The sequence below is a fragment of the Vicia villosa genome, linkage group LG3 (assembly GCF_029867415.1).
Source record: "Vicia villosa cultivar HV-30 ecotype Madison, WI linkage group LG3, Vvil1.0, whole genome shotgun sequence".
In the NCBI taxonomy this organism is placed as follows: domain Eukaryota; kingdom Viridiplantae; phylum Streptophyta; class Magnoliopsida; order Fabales; family Fabaceae; genus Vicia; species Vicia villosa.
The window spans coordinates 91,791,214-91,812,756 of NC_081182.1; the positions used below are offsets into that span (position 1 = coordinate 91,791,214).

Consider the following 21,543-nt stretch of genomic DNA (forward strand, 5'->3'; position numbering starts at 1 on the left):
TACACAAGTCATTTTTCAACATATCAGCCAAAATGCCCAGTTACGTCGACCTACCCTCCTTTTAGGTCGACCTAATCTGCAATATTTTAAAAGGCCTCTCTGTTAGGTCGACCCAGCCCTAAATTAGGTCGACCTACTGCTTCAAAAATTCCCAAATTTGGGTCTGTTGGTCGACCCGACCCATCCCCATACATACATAATCATTCCTCTTTTCATTCCCACTCATTCTCATATCATTGTGTACGGCCAACCCTAATTCCTCAAGTCCAAAGAGTGTCAAAGACCATCCCTCTCACACAAATCATCACCTAAAATGCCTCCAAAATCACGAAAGGGAAAGGAAATTGCCTCTGGTTCATCATCACAACCGGTAAGTGCTCTTGTTCATCCTGACTGTAGGGAAAATTTTGAGAAATGGCAGATGAAAAGGAAAATTGTTAAGCAATATACCTATGATCCAAATCTTGTCAAAAATATGCATATCCCCGATGTCGCTGCTTTGATTGAACATCAAAATATTCATCCCTTAGTGCAATGTGATACTCCGTACTGTGAAAATACCGTCAGGGCTTTCTATGCCGGATTTACAAAAGGGGATGGTTGTAATTTCCGATTCAAAATGGGCTCTAGGTCGCATGTTGTTGACAAACGGGCTTGGATTAGTATCTTTGGTCTCAAAATTGTAGGTGATGAATTCTGTATGGAAGACGGGGATGTACCGGGAAACTATGACCATGTGGCCTACATGAAATCCATCCTCAAAGACCCTTCCGTCTTTGACAAACCTAATGAAACAATAACAGTCGGTCATCTGAAGCGAGATCCTAGGCTCCTAAATTGGGTCATCTCAAGAATCATTCGACCAAGAGCAGGAGGGTACTCAAGAATTGAAAGGAATGAAGTTGCGCTCATGTATCTGCTGCAAAACAGAACACGTATACATTGGCCTTACTTCCTAGCTGCTAAGTTTCATGAGGTCCAACAGAAAACTACAGCCCTGTGTTATGGATCAATCATTCAAACAATTGTCAATCATTTTGGCATGCGGCTTGATCACTTACACTACATCAGCATACACCAATCTCAAGAATTCTCACAAACCACCTTGACTCTTATGGGATACCATTGGAATCCAGTTAGGAAAACCTACTATCTCATTCAAAAGGGAACCGGGAAGGTTATTTACAATTATGATGATCCCACGGAGTTTGGAAACAATGCAGATAATGAAGAAGAAGGACTTGATCAAGACAATGCAAATGATGATGATCACCACATGGAAGATGTTGCACAAGATACAGATGCAAATTGGAGATATGTTCCTCCACAACAAGAGGATATCCCTTGGGGATACACGGCTCCGCCTCCGCCGGATCAAACCAACATCATTTCCATGTTAGAGAATATGCAACTCCTACAACAACAACACTTCGACACACAACAGCTCCAATTCCAACAAATGCAACAGCTCCAACAAGATCGCTATGACGAACAACAACGACAGTATCAATCGTTGTACAGCTTGGTTCAAGACCACAAAAGCGATTTTGAGACTTTTGCCTCCAACTCGACTCTAAGACAGAATCAGTTTGAGGAAACGGCATTGCATCGTCATGCCAACATAAGCCAAAGCTTCAACACTCTCAATCTATCTGTGCTTGATTTGTTGGAACAAGTTGAAGAGGATCGTCCTCATACATTTCAAAGAGGACGAGGAAGAAGGGGCAGGCGTTAGGATGCATTCTCCATCATATCATCATATTATTGCATTTCATTTCATTATCATTATGTTATATTCTAACATATTGTCGTACTGTGCCTTGTTTGTTAATTTCTTGGATTATCATGTATGTTAAAGTGTACCTTTAAACATGTTTGGCTCTCATGTTATCACTATCTACCTTTTATCTATTATACTATGAATGCTAGCGTTTTATCTATGTTTCTCTCGTTACTCTCCTCTTCTGTTTTCTTGTATCTCTTTTGATGTTGTCAAAGGGGGAGATAGATGCTGAGTGTACGGGGGAGCTCAGCTGAGTGAATAGATGCTGAGTGTACGGGGGAGCTTTTACCACTTATTGCCAAAGATTCTACTACCGGTTTGCCATCATCAAAAAGGGGGAGTATGTGAATACAAGATCACACTCACAAAGATGTTTTTGATTCATGGCAAACTCAACAAGCATACAAGCAACAAGGCACAAGCAGAAGAACTCAAAGAAAAGCAAGCATTGGTCACATATGACAGAGCAGGTCGACCTACTATGCATATAGGTCGACTCAACACAAGCAAAACAAGAAAAATGCAGAAAAGCAGCAGCTAGGTCGACCTACTGTCAACCCAGGTCGACCTAAAATGGAGAAAATTTCATACACTTCTGCTAGGTCGACCCACACATCAACTAGGTCGACCTAAACTGAAGAAATGTCCCAAAACGCATTTGAAGAGAATTCTGGTCGATCTACTTCCCTAACAGGTCGACCTAACTGGGAGCAAATATCATTCAAAGCTAATGCACCTCTGCTAGGTCGACCTAAGCACTACAAGAGGTCGACCTAATTGATCAAAAACACCAAAATTTCTGGTTTTCTCTGCTCCAACTGATAAGCTCTCATATATATTGTCCAAGGTTCATTATTGCTACTCAACACCAACAACTGAAAGATACACAAAGGCTTCTCATCTTCGTTCTTCGTCATCTCCAACACAATTACACATAATCATTCTTGTGTTGTGGGTTAGTGATCGAGTTCGATAACGTCCATGGAACGGAATTGAAGATTCCTAGTGGGTGAAGATTTGTGGGGTTTTTGGTGAATAAAATCCAAGGGTTTTGTCCTCCAAGATAGGTGAATTTTGGGGGTTTTTATCAAGAAGCTTCATCAAGGATCCAGCTGAGTGTGAAGATTGAAGAACAAGTGTTCGAGCAATTCAAGACACTGCAGAAAGGGATCAAAGTGAAGCTCTTGGAAGACCTTGATCTGGCTCAAGATTAAGGGGAAAGAAGATTCAAAGGATCGACAAATTTGGTTTATTGTTTATCGCTTTGTTATCTTCTTTGTATAAACTGCTTTCAACATTAATGAAAGATTTCCCAATTTCAGTTTGGAATTGGGGGCAGACGTAGTCGTAGCGAGGACGATCGACGAACTGCCTAAACAAATATCGTGTTCTTGTCGCTTTTATCTTTTCATTTAAGTTCTGTTCATATTTGGTTATAATTGCAAATTGATCAACGATTCGAGTGTTAAAATTGTGAATTAAGAACTTGTATGAACATCACAATTCATCACACATTAAATTACTATCAATTTGATCATTATCACCAAGTGTTTGTGTTTTTGCTTCTTTCACTATTACTGCATTGCAAACATCGTTCATCATATAAGAAGTTAATCGATTTTCATTAGAGCGACATATTGATTCTATAGGGTATTCTCTTATCGTTTATCTCAAGCTGTTTAGTGGTTTTAACACATATACAATCGTTTCAATAGTGGTCCGGAATAGACGCGAGTCAATTCAGAACCGCTTTCGCTTAAAGTTCAATTAATTCCGAAAAACTGTGAGAGATCTATTCACCCCCCTCTAGATCCTTAGGCCAGCGTCTAACAAATTCTTGGTCGATTGAGATGGACTTCTTAGGAAGCCGTTGAGATGGAATATTTACCCTATTAAGCACCCATTGGATGAATGATGCATATCCAATAGCGGTGCCTCTTTCTGATTCCTTCAACTCAAACATCCGCTTCACTATAAAATGAGGCCAATTTACCGGAATTCTGCTCTTGATCAACCAAACCAGATACACTTCTTGTTGGTCAACACGAGAGTATCCACCTTGCTTAGGTCAGATGATTCGTGCCACAATCCACTACAGAATTCTATTAACTATGTTCAGTAGACCTGTAGTAGCCGTCCGAGGGAACAGATTGCTTTGAACAATATGGTCAGAATGAGGGCGCCTCAACATGTTGTTCAATGCAACATTATAGTCAAACTGAGCCAATATGTTGGTATCAGTTACCGTGACCGCATTCTCACTTAGCGGAAACAAACCGACATGCTTCCAAGTGTTGTCGGTGATGGCGTATGTAGTTGTACCCATCTGAAAATTGAAGGAACTGCCATGGAATTGTCCTTCCACCCCATTATAGAAAATCCGAACTAAATCCTCATTGTAATCATGATTTAACTCAAGAAAAGCACCTAATTTTTGAACTTCAAGCAAATCGATTACCTGTTGTGGATGAAGTCTACGCAAGGTTCCCGTAAATAGCATGAATTGCTTGATGACTTTTCTTTTGCTGAAGTGGGCTGAGTATGATTCAACAAGAGCATTGGGGATTAGAGAGAGAGCATCTTCCAGTTCAGGTTGTGGTTGAGAAGAGGAGTCCCCCCTGCTTGCTCTCTTTCTTGAGGATTTGTGGGAAGCCATTGTTGAATGATTGAGAGGAGTTTGATGGAGTATTAGATGGAGATGTTAGGGTTCTCTGGTGTAGAGGTCGACGACACAAGAAAGAAGAAGAGAGAATGATTTACCTTGAGTCCCCTTTTTAAATGTAACCTAATTTTGAAATTCTGCGAACGATGCGTCGACCTATGCAGGTCATGCGTCGACGCATTAGCCTCAGATTTTTAAAAAAATTCTTGGAATAGGTCGACTTACAGAAGGAGTAGGTCGACCTATGTTTTTCAAATTTCAAAATTTGGTTAGATGCAATGAATGTAATGAATGTATGTGTGTCACAACCAAATTATGCATAAAACATACACACTTATGAACAATTTGTAACTTTACCGTATTGATACATTATCAAGAAGTGGATCTAAGGTTGAAACGATATTACCTTTACGCATGGGAGATGGAGAAACATGCCCTCACATATCTTTGAATGAACACTTCAATATATTTGTGAGAACATAGATAATAATAGATAAAGCATATGCAACTACTCATAGTTGCAACCTATCCGATATATCAAGGACGCCAAGTTCCCTATGGATGTGAAAGAAGGGCTCGGTAGCTAGTGGTTTTGTAAAGATATCGGTAAGTTGATTTTTGCTATCAACATGCTCAAACACTACATCACCCTTCTCCACATGATCTCTAAAGAAATGGTGTCGAATTTCTATGTGTTTAGTGCGAGAGTGCAAGACCGGATTTTTGGTTAAATTTATAGCACTTGTGTTATCACAAAATATAGGAATATGATCAAGCTTGACATTGAAGTCAAGTAATTGTTGTTTGAGCCATAGTATTTGAGCACAACAATTACCGGCCGCCACATATTCCGCCTTGGCGGTTGACAAAGCAACGAACACTTGTTTCTTGCTATGCCAACTAACCAAGGAATTTGAAAAGAAATGACATGTGCCACTAGTGCTTTCCCTATCCAATTTTCAACCGGCAAAATCAGAATCAAAATATCCTACCAAAGAACAATCACTACCTTTGGAGAACCATAAGCCATGCTTAGTTGTACCAACAAGATACCTAAGTATGCGCTTAACGGCTTTTAAGTGAGACTCCTTAGGGCATGATTGGTATCTTGCACACATACAAACACTAAACATGATATCGGGATGAGAAGCGGTAAGGTAAAGTAGGGAACCGATCATACCTCTATACCTTTTTACATCAACCGGCTTACCATGTTCATCCCGATCAAGATTTACCGCGGTAGGCATAGGAGTGTCAATGGCCTTGGACTTTTCCATGTCAAAACGTTTGATAAGCTCTTGACAATACTTAGTTTGACTCACAAACGTGCCTTCTTTTAGTTGCTTTATTTGGAGTCCAAGGAAGTAGTTTAGTTCACCCATCATGCTCATCTGAAATTCTCCCTGCATAAGCTTAGAAAACTCCTTTTCAAGAGTCATGTTAGTAGACCCAAAAATAATATCATCAATATACACTTGAACTAATATGGAATGCTTTTCATGTCTCTTAATGAATAGGGTGGTATCAACTTTCCCTCTTGAGAAACCTTGATTAATCAAAAAATTACTAAGCCGCTCGTACCAAGCTCTAGGAGCTTGTTTTAGACCATACAAGGCACGCTTAAGTTTATAAACATAATCGGAATAATCAACGTTTTCAAATCTGGGAGGTTGGGATACATAGACCTCTTCATTAATGAACCCATTTAGAAAGCACTCTTAACACCCATTTGATAAAGCTTAAAGTTTTGTGAACATGCGAATGCAATTAACAAGCGTATTGCCTCAATTCGGGCGACCGGAGCATAGGTCTCCTTATAGTCAATCCCTTCCTCTTGGCTATACCCTTGAGCAACAAGACGGGCCTTGTTGCGAGTGATGATACCGTTTTCGTCTAGTTTGTTCCTAAACTTCCATTTAGTGCCAATTACTCGATGGTCTCGCGGAGGAGGGACAAGGTCCCAAACCTCATTTCTCTTAAATTGGTTTAGCTCTTCTTGCATAACTAAATACCAATGCTCATCGACTAATGCATCTTTGGAGTTTTTAGGCTCAATTTGAGAGACGAAAGAATAATAAAAACAAAAGTTAGTTATCCTTGACCGAGTTGTCACTCCTTTTGATATGTCTCCTAGAATGTTCTCCATAGGATGGTCCTTAGAGGATTTCCATGCAAGGGGAAGATTACTCTTCTCACTTGGTTGGTCTTCCACTTTCTCCTTAGGTGTTTGATCCACTTCCTCTTCATTATTCTCGGGTAAGAGGGATTCTTTATCTTTCTCAAGCTTGGCATCCGGATCCTTAAGTATACTCTCAGTTGAGATACCTGCACCATTAAGAGCACTACCTTTTCCGACAACTTTCGGACAAGACTCATCAAAAGAGACATGTACGGACTCTTCAACAATATGTAACCTTTTGTTGTATACTCTATAAGCTTTACTAGATTGAGCGTATCCTAGAAAGATACCCTCATCCGCTTTTGCATCAAACTTACCAAGATTCTCCTTTCCATTATTTAGAACAAAACATTTACATCCAAATACATGAAGGTGGGATATGTTTGGTTTTCTTCCTTTTAAGAGTTCATACGGTGTTTTGTTTAGAATAGGTCGTATCAAGATCCTATTTAAAACATAACAAGCCGTATTTATGGCATCGGCCCAAAAGTGTTTTGGAAGCCCATGTTCTTTAATCATAGTACTCCCAAGTTCTTCCAACACACGATTTTTACGTTCCACTATTCCATTTTGTTGTGGAGTTCGTGGTGCGGAGAAGTTATGATTAATGCCATGATTTCCACAAAACTCTTCAAAAAGATGATTTTCAAACTCACCCCTATGATCACTTCGGATGGATACTATATTAGTATTCAACTTATTTTGGAATAACTTAGAAAATTTCTCAAATGCGGAGAAGGTGTCACTTTTGCTTGCTTAGAAAATCGTCCAACAATACCTAGAGAAATCATCAACTATGACAAACCCATAGTAGTTTCCACTTAGACTTTTTATTCTAGATGGTCCAAAGAGGTCCATATGAAGAAGTTCAAGAGGTCTCGTAGTAGATACAATGTTTTTAGATTTAAAAGAGATCCTCGTTTGCTTCCCCATTTGGCACGCATCACATAAGTGATCTTTGGAAAACTTTATTTTAGGTAGTCCAAATACTAGGTCTTTTGAGACGATTTTATTGAGCAAATCAAAGTTGACGTGAGCCAAACGTCTATGCCAAAGCCATGAGTCTTCACTCATAGTTGCTAGACATTTGGCCTCGATCAAGGATACTTCCTTTAGGTCAAGCATGTATACATTGTTTACCCTCAGGCCTTTGAACACATCATCTTTCTTGTCATCATTTCTAATTATTCAACTTTTTTTGGAAAATATTACCGAGTATCCTTTGTCGCATAATTGACTGATGCTAATAAGATTGTGTTTAAGGCCCTCAACTAGAAGGACGTCAGAGATAGTAGTAGAAGAGGGATTACCTACACTACCTTTACCGAGTATTACTCCCTTGTTGTTATCACCATAGGTCACAAATCCTTTCTTCTTAGCCACAAAGTCATAGAATAAAGATAAGTCACCCGTCATATGCCTTGAGCATCCGCTATCTAGAAAGCATCTTCTCTCGGATGGCTCAAGACATTCCACCTACAAATTTAAACAAGGGAAATAGGTACCCAATTTTCATTGGGTCCTTGTGTGTGAGTGAAACAAAGGTTTCTCTTGGGAGTCCATTTGAAAATGCCTTTGGGAACCAAGAATCTCTTAAAGCGACATTTTTTAATGGTATGCCCCCTTTTGCAACAATATAGACATCTTGAGTTTGAATGGTCATCACATTTTCTAGATTGATCTTTTATCACATAAGTGTATCGTTGATACAGATTTATCATACTATTTTTGAAATTTGATCGATCAATAGGATATGTGATTTTTGGTTGTGAAGCCTTGTCTAATTTGGCTTTGATGGTTTTAACTTCTTTTTGCCAAATGTGACAAGTTTCACATCCTCCCCATCTAAACCAAGGACTCTTGTCAACAACGCTTGTGTCTTTGATACTTTTGATCATAGATTCCTTGAGAGTTTCTAATTCCTTTTCGGAATCGGAAACTTTCTTTTCAAGGTATTTGAAAATTCTTTTATTTGAAGCTAAGCGTTGAAATGCTTCCTTAGCTTCATGATGCAAAGTATCAAAGGCATGCTTTAATTCAAAATAAGACATAGCATCAACATTATTGTATTTCTCATGACTTACAGTCTTTTTCTTCTTTTGATGTGCCATGAGAAATAGGTTGACGGTTTCCTCTTCATCGCTTGAGCTTTCTTTGCTAGATGAGTCACTATCACTTTCCCAAGCGATATAGGCTCTTCTTCCTTTTGTTTGCTTCTTTTGAGGTTTGCTCTTTGCCTTATCTTTCTTAAGCGAAGGGCAATCCGGCTTGTAGTGACCCGGTTTACCACAATTGTAATAAGACCCTCTAGGTTTAGTCTTCTTATACTTATCTTGCTTGTTAGGCTTTGATTGACGTCTATAGTCAACAAGATTGTTGTCCGAGTGTTTAATTTCATTCTTTCGAAGATATTTATTGTATCTTGTTACGAACAATCCCATATCTTCATCCGGACTATCATCTGCGTCACTAGATTCACTATCACACGTATCTTTGGTGGATGACTTAGAACTTGAAGCCTTTAGAGCAATAGACTTCTTTTCGGTGTCCTTTGACTTATCTTTCTTTTCTTTCTTTTCGTTCTTGTTTAGGTTCATGAGATCTTGCTCATGTTCTTCAAGCTTTCCAAATAGAGCCGTGAGATCCAATGTAGATAGATCGTTGGCTTCTTTGATTGCCGTGACCTTAGGTTGCCATTCCCTACTAAGACATCTCAAAACTTTGTTAGTAGCTACGACATTGGGAGTAATATGTCCCAAAGTGTGTAAACGATTGATAATATGAGAAAATCTCTTTTGCATTTCCGCAATGGTTTCACCTTGCTTCATATGAAAGAGATCAAACTCTTGCGTTAAGGTATTGATTCTAGCTAGTTTAACATCATTAGTTCCTTCATGGGCAACTTGTAATGCATCCCACATTGCCTTAGCCGTTTGGCAATGCGACACACAAAAGTACTCATCAACCCCTAAGGAAGCTATAATCTTGTTTCTAGCTTTCCAATCATACCCGTAATTCTTTTCATCTTTTTCATCCCATTGTGCTTGAGGTTTAGGTCTGGTGACGCCTGCATCGTTGGTTATGGTGATAGCCATAGGACCATTGACGATGACATCCCAGATTTTTCTATCAACGGAGTTGATATGAATGCAGATACAATCTTTCCAATAACTATAGTTTTCTCCAGTGAAAATAGGCGCTTTATTATACGCCCCTTTTTGACCGCTCTCCATTTTCTAAAAAGTTATATTAAGCACTAGGTGAACCGGAGCTCTGATACCACTTATTAGACGATAGGAATGGTCTAGAGGGGGGGTGAATAGACCACCTTTTTCGGACTTAAGAAAATTTTAGCTTTTGAAACGTGACTTCCCTGAATCACTTAATCGTCTCCGAGCGATCGCGTTATCGGGGACCGAATATGTGCACTAAACCGAATGGATGAAAAGCGGCGAATTATGAATTACGTTTTAACGAATTTATCAATTAAGTCAATTACACGCTTAATAGAATATTACTCACAATGAACGTTTATACCAAAATTTGAACAAAAATTGATTGAGTAATTTTATCGAACACTTGGTGATCGATATTTACCGAACCTTAATTTTTGCTCAGTAATGGAAATTTAACAAAACGAATAGAAACAAGATAGAAGTAAGAACGATAAAGAACACGAGATTTGTTAAGGCAGTTCCTTTATCGTCCTCGCAGGAGTACGTCTGCCCCTAATTTCAAATGAAATTAGGAAAGTTTTATTTGATTGCAAAATGTTTAACAAGGATAGAATTTGCCAATCACCAACTACACACATGCAGTAAAATTGAATACAATTCGATCCTCCCCTTGATTCAAGTTGAATCAAGTCAATGTCAATGATCTTCGCCGATCAAGACCCCGATCGTTCCTTTTTCAATCCTCCGGTTGTAGCAAATTTGTTGAGCGGATCTTCAATCCCTCAATCCCTTATGCACAGCTGAATTGATTACCAAAGCGAATCGATCGTCAAAAACCTTCGAACCAAATCTTTGATGAAGAAGGAAAAAAACCTAAGGTTTTATACAAGAAACACCCTCAACAATCTTCACTCGAACAAGATAAATGTCTACCGTCGAATCTCGAATAAGACAAATGTCTACCGTCGAACCTTATCAACACACGTTCCTTACTCCGATCGAAAAAGATGATTATGTGTGATTTTCGATCAATAAGCGGAAGGTTGAAGATGAGAAGAAGCTTGAGTATATCTTTCACGTTTCTTGTTGAAATGCTTGAGAATGATCAACTGGATATTTATACCACACACTTTGCATATGCCAATTAGAACACAACAAAAACCAGTATAAGAAGCGGTAGGTCGACCTGCTCCCTTGCATAGGTCGACCTATTGAGAAATTTGCACCTGAATATGAACTAAGTGTGACACTTGCGTCGACCTGAAGGGTCTGTGTGCGCATACCCGACATTTCCTCAAAATGCCATGCGTCGACCTGAGCCATCAATGCGTCGACGCATTTTGTTCGTACACTGAATCCTTGAGTCACCAAGATTGGATGCGTCGACTTGAAGGGTCTGCGTGCGCATACCCGAGATTCCTCCAAAATCCCATGCGTCGACGCATTCTGCCTTTACATGAAATCCTTCACAAATGCTTGCAGTAGGTGGACCTATGGTACTTGTGAGTCGACCTATTGATGTCTTGTAGCCAAAAATGTTTGTCTTTGTTGCATCCATTTGATTTCTATGATTCCACTCTAATTGTAGCTAGTTTACAATGTTTTGACATCATGAAAACTACACAATTGCCCTCACATTATCAGTGTCAGACTAAGAGATAACTACCCTTATACTTAATCATGTCCCCCTAAAAAAAGAAAAGACTCAGAAAGCCTTCTAAGATCATTAGAAGTTACTTTTACTACATATCATCTTAGCCACTTAAAAATCATATACCACACGGACAAGATAATATTATAAGTAAATATCATTTTATAGACCTAAAATTGTCGTAAACAAAATATTAAAAATATAATGAATATTATATATCATAAATACATCATCAAAATAACTCATTATTAATATTGTGTTATTTAGTATTTGAAATATTAAGTTAATACTACCACTAATATTTTTGTTTTTGTTTTACAATTTAATTTATTAGAAAAATACTTAGTCACAAACTGCAATAAAATGAATCCAATTGATTATGAAATAATAAATAATTTCTATACCACACATGACTGACTCACTCCAATATAAAACTTAAACCCAAATAAACCAAACTAAAAGTTATTGTGACAAATTTATCCAAAAGAAAAAATTCATTTATACTTTTAACTATCAAGTGTTGGCATATCTTCGAGGAATAATTGAGATCTGCTTTTAACTATCAAACAAAAACATCAAAATCAAAATCAATGGCTTTTCTTAATGTTCATACCTAAAAATGGAAAATGAAAGTGAGAGGTCAATAATAAATTGTATTGTCATTATTACTCCTTTATAATATTAGTAGTAACGTGAAAACAAAGTCATATGCCCTATTGTAATGTGGCAGAAATTGGAGGAACAAAAATATTTAAACCAGATCAATTATTATAACATAAATGGGAACAAGAGTTTGAGACGTTAACACCATTTCCACGACCATGGATCCTCTCCTTCCATCCTTTTCTCTCCTTCACAAAAACAAGTGTAGTAGAATTAATTGCATCAAGAAAAAATGATAAAAAGAAGAAGAGAGAGAAAATATTAGAGAGATATAGAGAGAAAAGTGTGAAGGAGATAATTGGAGAGAAGAAATTGAAGGAGAGGATCCAAGTCCCCATTTCCACACAAAAATTTTGTTTAAGTATAAAAACAAAAAATTACGGTTTTAAACTACAAACCATATTTTAATCAGTTTGATTTCATGAATCACTTTGATCTAAACCAATCTTAAACTGTTTCAACGAAAACGTAAGAGCACTTGGTTCAGATGGTAGAATCTCTTTCAGCTTAACCAGAAGTCCTGAATTATGCTACTGATGTAATATATTATGCTACTACGCAACAAGGTGAGATCTTTTGAGAATTAATACTAGTGAATAATGAAATCCCAAAACAGAAAATGCATATTATAAATCTAAACTTCAACTTGATATAAGAACAACACATAAATGACTCTAAAAACAGAAATTGCATACTATTATATATCTAAATCCTCCAGTGCCAACTAGTCCTTCCCTCATCATGTTATTCAGTAGTGTGTGATAAGTACATGATCACTCTTTCAAATTGTCTCATGATCTCTGCATAAGAAAATAAATCTCATCAAAACAGTAAGCATTTTGCTGTGTCAAAGGAATATCAATCAAATAATTTACCAGATGCGAAGTTGCAAATTCCGCTGCAGCTTAGCTTTGACAGTCTTGAAAAATGTGGATATACTTGAACTCTTCTTTCCTTGCATCTCACTTAGTTTGGTTATTTCTGAATACTGCTCTATTTTCTCAACAATCATAACTCCTTCTATATTTTTCCTTTTGGTTACCAAACAGCTCAAACCAGCATCGGACTCACCTTTATTAGAAATCTGCAATAACATGCAGTCTCCAACAACATTCTCAAGATCCGGTATTTTCTTTGTCATTGTTCCATCATCCCAATATCCCTTATATATTGTTCCATTTGAACATGTGTACTTTCCTTTACCATGAAGAAATTTACCTTTGAAATTACCAACACAGACATCTCCATTTGCAAATCTATAAACTCCAGATCCATGTCTCACTCCCTTTGACCAGCAACCATCAAAAACATCACCATTAGCCCACTTCATAATCCCTTTTCCATCTGCTTTATTGTTCTTCCAATTTCCAATGTAAACACTTCCATCCTTCCAAGTGTATGTGCCATTATCATGGAGACAATTTTTGTCGAAATTTCCCACATAATTTGTTCCTGATGGCCATATCAGCAATCCTTTTCCGGTAATTTTTCCCTTAACCCAATCGCCCTCAAATATTATTTCATCATTCGACCATGCGCTCTCACCTTTTCTATGGAAATGGCTATTCTTCAAGCCACCAGTATAGACATCACCATTTGCAAATCTATAAACTCCAGACCTTAAGCGTCCATTCGACCAACAACCATCTAAAACATCGCCGCTAGCCCACTTTATAATCCCCCTTCCATCTCTTTTATTGTTTTTCCAATTTCCAATGTAGATATTTCTATTCTTACCACCCATTAGAGAATAATTCTTCGACAGTTCGCCCTTATACTTTTTTCCGCATGGCCATATGACCCGCCCTTTTCCGGTTCTCTTTCCATCAACCCAATCACCCTCGTAAATTGTTCCGTTTGACCATGTATACTTTCCCTTGCCATGGAAAAGTTTACTCTTGAATTCACCAAAGTAGACCCCATTGAAAAGGGACTTCTCTTTAAAACTACAATATACAAGAAACCATGAATCAGACAAAAGCATAACTAAATAGAGTACTGGTTTTTTATGAATATTACCTTCCACTGTTTTCCATGATTTGCAAAGTTTCACAACAGAGTATTCTGAGAAACATTATAAATAATTAGTCTCAAAACATAACCAAAGAAAAATAATTATGAATACTATTCATGCAAATTTCTACAAAGACAGAATGATTACTAATAAGAAAGAGATGAAAGAGAAAAGTGGTGTATACCAGGTTTTCTGATCTTGTTTTCTCCTCAGGATTCTCTACACTTTTGATCATTCTCTAAATCTTCTATTTATAATCACAATTTAGGGTTTATACTTTAGGAAGCAAAATATTCATACGGTGTATTTACATAAAATGCCATATTATTACTAATTTCAGTAAATACATAAACTTTTATTTTACTTTATAAAAATGTGTTTTAATGGACCATGGATTGGTTTAGTTATTTTATTAACATGGTTTTAAAATAGGGATTTCAAGCAAGTTTCAAATATACATTTTCAAATAGAAATTTACTCATTTAATATTTTAAAGTTAAATATTTTTAGCACCTATGAGTATAAGTTGTGAATAGTTGCAAATTATTTTGAAATTTTAATTTGTTTTAAAATAAAATAAAACAAAATAATATGACATTGAATTATATTATTTCATTGATGAAGAGTATTCGTATAATCAACTAAATTCAAAGGTAGGGAAGTATTCACCTATTTTAAATTTAAAAAACAAACTTCTAAAAATGACGATACCAATCTTATTTAAAATTTTCTTTTAATCAAGAAATATATTTATGGGAGAACTAAAGGATCTTCAACCTAATTACAAGAAGAAACGGGAAACCCCGACAAAAAGAAAGATTACTATCCAATTACACCTACGAGAGAAAAAACAACGGTTCCTTACAAAATTCGTAAAATGAGTAATTGGGATGAGTAATTTTTCCGCAAAAGGACCACTTCCAAACAATGAGTTTAACATTCCAAACGATGTTGTTGATGTTCCATTCATCCTTCCGAAAGCACACCCCATTCCTAAGCAACCAAAGTGTCCAAGTGGTAGCGAGCCACACCAAACCCAATTTACAATCTCTAACTTTGTGATTATGAAAGAATAAGTGTCGCTCCATAAAATTCGGTAAACACTCTTTCTCCGACCTAACCCCTTTACCCACCCAAAAAACTATATCACTCCATATCTTTTTAACCACCCAACAATTGAAAAAGTAATGATTCATATCTTCCATTTCAACATCACGTAATATACACTTTAAATTATCATGAGTAAAAGACATTATTTAAATTGTTTAGACATTATGGAATTTTCCAAGTTTTATTAAAACTGTACACATTTTTATTTATTTTAAAATGTGACAAGTTGGTATTTATCAACTATTTGTAGAAATAATCACACCTTATTTTTTAAACAACGAAGAGAAATATATGAATTGCATAATTTTAACGTAGTGTTATAAAAAGGAAACTGCTAATTAATAAAATATAAATTGATTTTTTAAAAATAGGCCATAAGACATATTCTTAATATTAAGGGATGATAAATGAAGAGGTTTATGACAGGGTAGCAGAAGTGATAAGGAGGAATTCTTGAATTTCTTGAGCTTGTTGTTGGATCTTACGGATCTATCGTTGGTAGGAAACAAATATACGTAGATTAACTCTAATGGAAAAGCAAGGAGCATGATTGATCGGATATTGTTGCCTGAAGGAATTATAAATTCTTGGAAGGTTGTGGCGCAGGTTTCAGGTAACAAGGATATTTCAGATCATAGACCTGTTTGGATAAAATCAAACTCTCTAGATTGGGGGCCGAAACCATTTAAAGTGTTCAATTGCTGGTTCGACCATGAGGATTTTCTTTCGTTTGTCAAGAAGGAGTTTCTTCGTGATAGGATTTGGTGGTGGAAATTAAATGTGTTTGGGAAGCTAGACTTGATGATAGAAGACCAGGTAGAGGAATTAAATTTGATAGAAGCAGAGACTATGAATGGTAACAGTTAGATGATTGAGGAGGTGGCAGAGCGTAGGAATGAAATTGAATCTGAGTTGTGGAGGAACTGTAATTGCAAAGCTTCTCAAGCATATTGTGGTTTTGATGAAGACAATGTGGATATCAAGCTTTCATAAAGGATGTGCAAAAAGAATTTCAAGTCTTAAGCAAAAACACATCATTTCAAAGTCTTGAAGAAATTGTGAAGATTCAAGAATCGAGCTAAAGCGTCAAAGGTATAAACAATACTCACTTTGACATATAATTGTTCACAAATATATTTCCATGCATATCATAAACATACTACAAGTTTCATACTTTAATATTTTCTTTAAAACCTTTTTCATATGTTAAATCCAAAATAAAGATTTTAGGAACCGGGTTGCCCCTATGGGGGAACCGGTTCCCAGCATTCTCATTTTCATCAATTCTGTGTTTTACTACTAGGAACCGGGTTGTCCCTAGGTGGGAACCGGTTCCCAAGTTCAAAATTCAAATTTTTCTGCTGTAACGTTAAGCAGGAACCGGGTTGTCCCAGGTAGGAACCGGTTCCTACTGAACCAGTGTGTTTTTCCATTGCATGATTTCATTCAAACGAAATTGTTTTGTTACCACTTGATCATTGCATTGTTTCATGGAAAAATAACCTTTCAAAGAGGTGTTTAACATATTATATATACTACATCTTTCATAATCATTAATCACCTTCTTCATTAATAATTCATAAATTTCATAATCTTTATCTTTCAATATTTCCAAGTGTTCATCAAATCCTTATTTTCAAGTGAAACTTTCTATACACATTTTCATTGAGAATTCATTCAAAGTTTCATGCATACATTGTGAACACTTATATTCATTTTGAGAATTGTTTATTTGAAGAAGAAGATCAATCCAAGATTGATATTGCTATACAAACTTCATCCAAAAACTCTTGTAAAAATTCAAAGAATATTGTTTCCTTACTATCCAGGATTGTTGGAAGTAAGTGGTGTGTTTGAAGAGGATTGTTCTTCATCCACATTAGTGTTGATTGATCTTAAAGGTGTTAAGAACCTTTGATCACCCTATAGGTTAGATAGTAGGCATAGGCTTGTACAATCATTCTAACTATAGTGAAATCTCTTTCATGTTTGAAAGGGGACTGGAGTACTCTCGGATTGTGAGGGGAACCAGTATATATCGTTGTGTTCTTTATCTTTCCGCTTTTACCGCTTTCATCACCATTACCAAGAAAAAGATAAAAACCATCAAAAGCCTTCAAACACTTAACCAAAAATTTAGTAAAGACATTCTCATAAAAACTGATTAATTTTTGAAAACCTAATTCACCCCCCCTCTTAGGCATATCTGATACTTACATTTGGCATCAGAGCAAGTTATAGGTAACTTGTTCCTAAAGATCCAGAATGGATTCCACAAATCCGGTTTTCAAAGATGGTGGTTCTAACAACAAGCCTCCATTGTTTTGTGGTGAATATTTTGACTTTTGGAAAATCCGAATGAAGGCTCATCTAGAAGCACAAGGAGAAGAAGTTTGGGAGGCTGTCCTACAAGGTCCTCATGTCCCTATAACGATCGTTAATGGTGTTGGATCGGAGAAACCTAAAGCGGCATGGGATGATAATGATAGAAAAAGGGTTCTTGCTGACAAAAAGGCGGTCAATCTTCTTCAAGGTGCTCTTAGTATGGATGAATTTTTCCGAGTATCGGCATGTACAACATCAAAGGAAATATGGGATACTCTTGTAGAAACTCATGAAGGTACCACTGAAGTTAAAAGATCAAGAATGAATACTTTAAGCCAAGAGTACGAACTGTTTAGAATGAAGCCCGGAGAAACTATTCTCGATTTGCAAAAATGATCCGTACATTTGACAAATCACTTGAAGGCACTTGGTAAGACCCTTACTATCGAAGAACTTAATCTTAAAGTGCTCAGATCTTTGACAAGGGAGTGGCAACCAAAAGTGACGGCGATATCCGAAAAGAAAAATCTGTCAAAATTGACTTCCGCAACATTATTTGGAAAGATTCAAGAATATGAAATGGAACTTGGAAGATTGGAAAAACATGAGAACTTAGAGAAGAAATCCAAAGGCATTGCACTAAAGGTAGATTCAAAGGAAAGCCAAATGAAAGATGCATCGGATGAAGATGAAAACTTCTTGCTTCTTGTAAAAAGGTTAGGCAAATTTTTTGGTAATAAAAATAATATTGATAATGCTAACTATGTCAAAAGGAAGAAATTCTCAAAGCATAAGGATAAAGAAGCATCCACTTCATCACAAGAAGTAACATGCTATGAATGTGTGTGGACCTCCGTTTTTTTCGGCCCATACCTCTGAGCGGGAGAGATACGTGAACTAACTCTTTTTTATCGCTTATGCTTTCGCATTTTTGAAAATTCACAGAGTCGCCACCGACCTTTTATTTTATCCAATTAAGGAAAGGTTTATAAAAGAAACAGAAAAAAGACCTTTAAGAAATTCTGGGTAAGGGGGTAGGTTATACAAAGGGAAGGTGTTAGCACCCTTTGTATCCATGGTTATCCATGGGCTCTTAAGTTTGCTTAGCTCACTTGTTTTTCGATCATTTTTCAATTGCTTTAGAATGCTCATATGTGGTTTCAAATACTTTTGTAAATTGAATTTGTAATGATCCTTGTGCGGATGTATACAAAAATGTTTGTTTATCTTTCGAAAGATGTTTTGAAAAGAACGTTAACTTTGTAATGATCCGTGTTTGGATGTATACAAAGTATTGTCTTTTTGGAAAGTTTTGTTTTGAAAAACAACAATGTATGAGAATTTTGTTTGTTTTGATTTGAGCAAGCAAACTAGGAGGTCTACCCTGAGTTGTAAGGTCTTTATCCTTATTTCCTTTAAAAATCTATCCTTTCACCGGATACAAACAACAGGTTCGATTTTGTACTCGAAACAGTAGAATTTTGACTTTGATTTTGAAAAGAATGAGAAGGGATTACCTTAAAAGGTGCAAGTGTGATTGTGTTTGTATTCAGATATTTTATCTTTGAAGTTAGTGATCTAACGGTTCAATTTTATCTTTGACATACACGCAGTTTATATTTGCTGGAAATTAAAATGCGGAAATGTAAAGTGCGGAAAGTAAATCTACGCTATTACATCGATTGTGCAGGAAATGTAAACTAGCCTATTTACATGAATTTGACATCCTATACATTTATCTAGGAATTTAAATTGCAAGAAAAATAAAAGGCATATTTTTGGATTTTTTATGATTGATTTTAATTATAATTAATGCATGATTAATTAAATTAAAATGAAGAAAAAAGATGAAAATAGATTTAAACCTAGAAATTAAGTTTAAAATATGTACAAAATATTTGTCAATTAATTTTAAAACAAAACTAATTTTTTTGGAATTTTTGAAATTGATTTGAAATTGATTTGAAATTGATTAAGCTAATTAATACATAATTATACAAATAATTATACAAATAATTAAAACTTAAAGAGAAAATTATCCTAAATATGTACAAAATTAGTTTATAATATATAATCAATATTTAATATAAAGAACAATTTTTTTTATGATTTTTGATTGGTTAAGAATAATTAAAAAGCAAATATATAAATATATACTAATTAATTATACAAAATAGCCTTAATTTAAATAAAATATTAATATTTTTATGCCTAAAAATAAATAAATATTTTATCAGATTAAAACTAAAAAATAAAATATTTTTGGTGTTTTGTGATTGGTTGATTTTAATTAAAATGCAAAATATAGAGATTATTAATTAAAACATGCAGGGGGTGCATTAAGTGAATCTGAAAAAGAACTGAGTTTAGTTCAAGAGATGCTTTTGGGCCAGAAACCAGGGGTGTAGAAAGCATTTCGTACAAGCCCAGTCAACTTGTTTCTTTTATTTTTTCTGAATTTAAGTTATGTGGGGTCCACGTTTTAAACCAGAACCAATCATGTTATAACGTTTTGCCACGCATGCCACAGACTTATTGACCAGTCAATAGGAGCGAGGGAAGAAGCCACGCGTGCAGTCAACCCTGCCCTAGCCTTGCTGACCGCCGGAATAGTGTTTTCCGGTTGTCTTCTCCGGCGAGGTGGTTTGCCAAACCTGCGAAAACGTTAGTTTAAACACCAAATGAAGACCCTACCCCCCTGAATCGAGGTCTGGGAATCCAATGGTGAGGTTAGTTTGGACTGAAAGTACTTGTATTAAGAGATTCGAAGAGAAACATAAACTCACGGTTGGCAATGGCAACCTATGTTCAGGACGTTAGAACTCTCATGCTAGGGTTCAATCCTGATCTGATGATGATTATAAACTTAACCATAACCATGAGACATGTTAACAACGCATAAAATTTGAATTTGAAATCAATGAAAGTTTACCAAATCGGAGAGTGAGAGAACTCGAGTTTCAGGCCTCTATGAACTTGGTTATGGATCTGAACTTACTCAAATAAGTTCCAGGAAGTGATCTATGGACTTAGTTTGCTTTGAAACTAGCTGCAAATTTAAATTCGAATTTTGAAGTTTCTTTGATTATTTTTTGAAAATATGAAGTGTTTATATGTTATGCCTTGCTCTAATTTCGTGTGTGTTCTCATTGAAGGAGTATGCTAGCCTATTTATAAGCCACATGGTGCTTAAAAACTAAGCTAAAAGCATTGATGAGCTTTGTTGAAACTTTGATTTTTAAATATTAAAAATCTTTGAAAACTTGACCAAGTCTTGCTCTTCTTTACTTCTCTTGCCTTGTACTTCATTTGGCTGCAGAAAATTGAAGATTCCTTGATGAGTCATGCTTAGATTGTAAGCTACATATTATCCTTCCATTTTCCTTTTTAAATTTAATCTTATATGTGATAAAATTAAATCAAAAATGGATAAAAATGATGTGGGCTTTGTCTTGGTCGTGGGAGGCCCATTATATTATGGAAATGATGTTTGAACCACGAAAACTTGGCCCCATTTGGAAAAAATACATTTTTGAGCAATGTTGATTTCATGCATTTTCCCAAAATTTAGCCAACTTCAACAAGGTGTAAATCCCTCAATTTTTGTCATATGAAGGAGATCTTGCACTTTTTGGAAACCTCAAAGAGTCCTCTAACCAATGTCTTTGGTCTCATGTCAAAATGATTTTTGATGCTCCTTGTGTGTCCTTTTGAAAAAAGTGTCTTTTTGTTGACTTTGAAAATGACCTGTAATGTCTTTGATCATATTTTTCAAATGGTGAATCCAATGACCATGGGATCAATGGCATTTGAAAGATAATTGAATTTCCTTAAAAATGAGCTTTGGTTTGAATTTTTTTGGATGAAGGATGAGAGAGTTATGACCAGTCAAAGTTGAGTTGACTTTTCAGGCAAAAACCCTAATTTTGAATCTTAGGGTTTTGTTGATTTTTGATCTTTCCTTGATGAATTATGATCAT

The 21,543-nt window shown here is 36.0% G+C and overlaps 1 protein-coding gene across 1 annotated transcript; it reads right to left on the reverse strand.

Moving 5' to 3' along the window:
- Positions 1-12,669: 12,669 nt before the first annotated feature.
- LOC131656338 (phosphatidylinositol 4-phosphate 5-kinase 4-like) lies at positions 12,670-14,384 on the reverse strand. The gene is made up of 4 exons (XM_058926073.1): positions 14,313-14,384; positions 14,134-14,178; positions 12,990-14,060; positions 12,670-12,914 (listed from the first exon to the last, which is right to left on the reverse strand). Coding segments are annotated over exons 2-4 (1,089 nt in total). The 5' UTR covers positions 14,151-14,178; positions 14,313-14,384; the 3' UTR covers positions 12,670-12,913.
- Between the last annotated feature and the right edge of the window lie 7,159 nt (positions 14,385-21,543).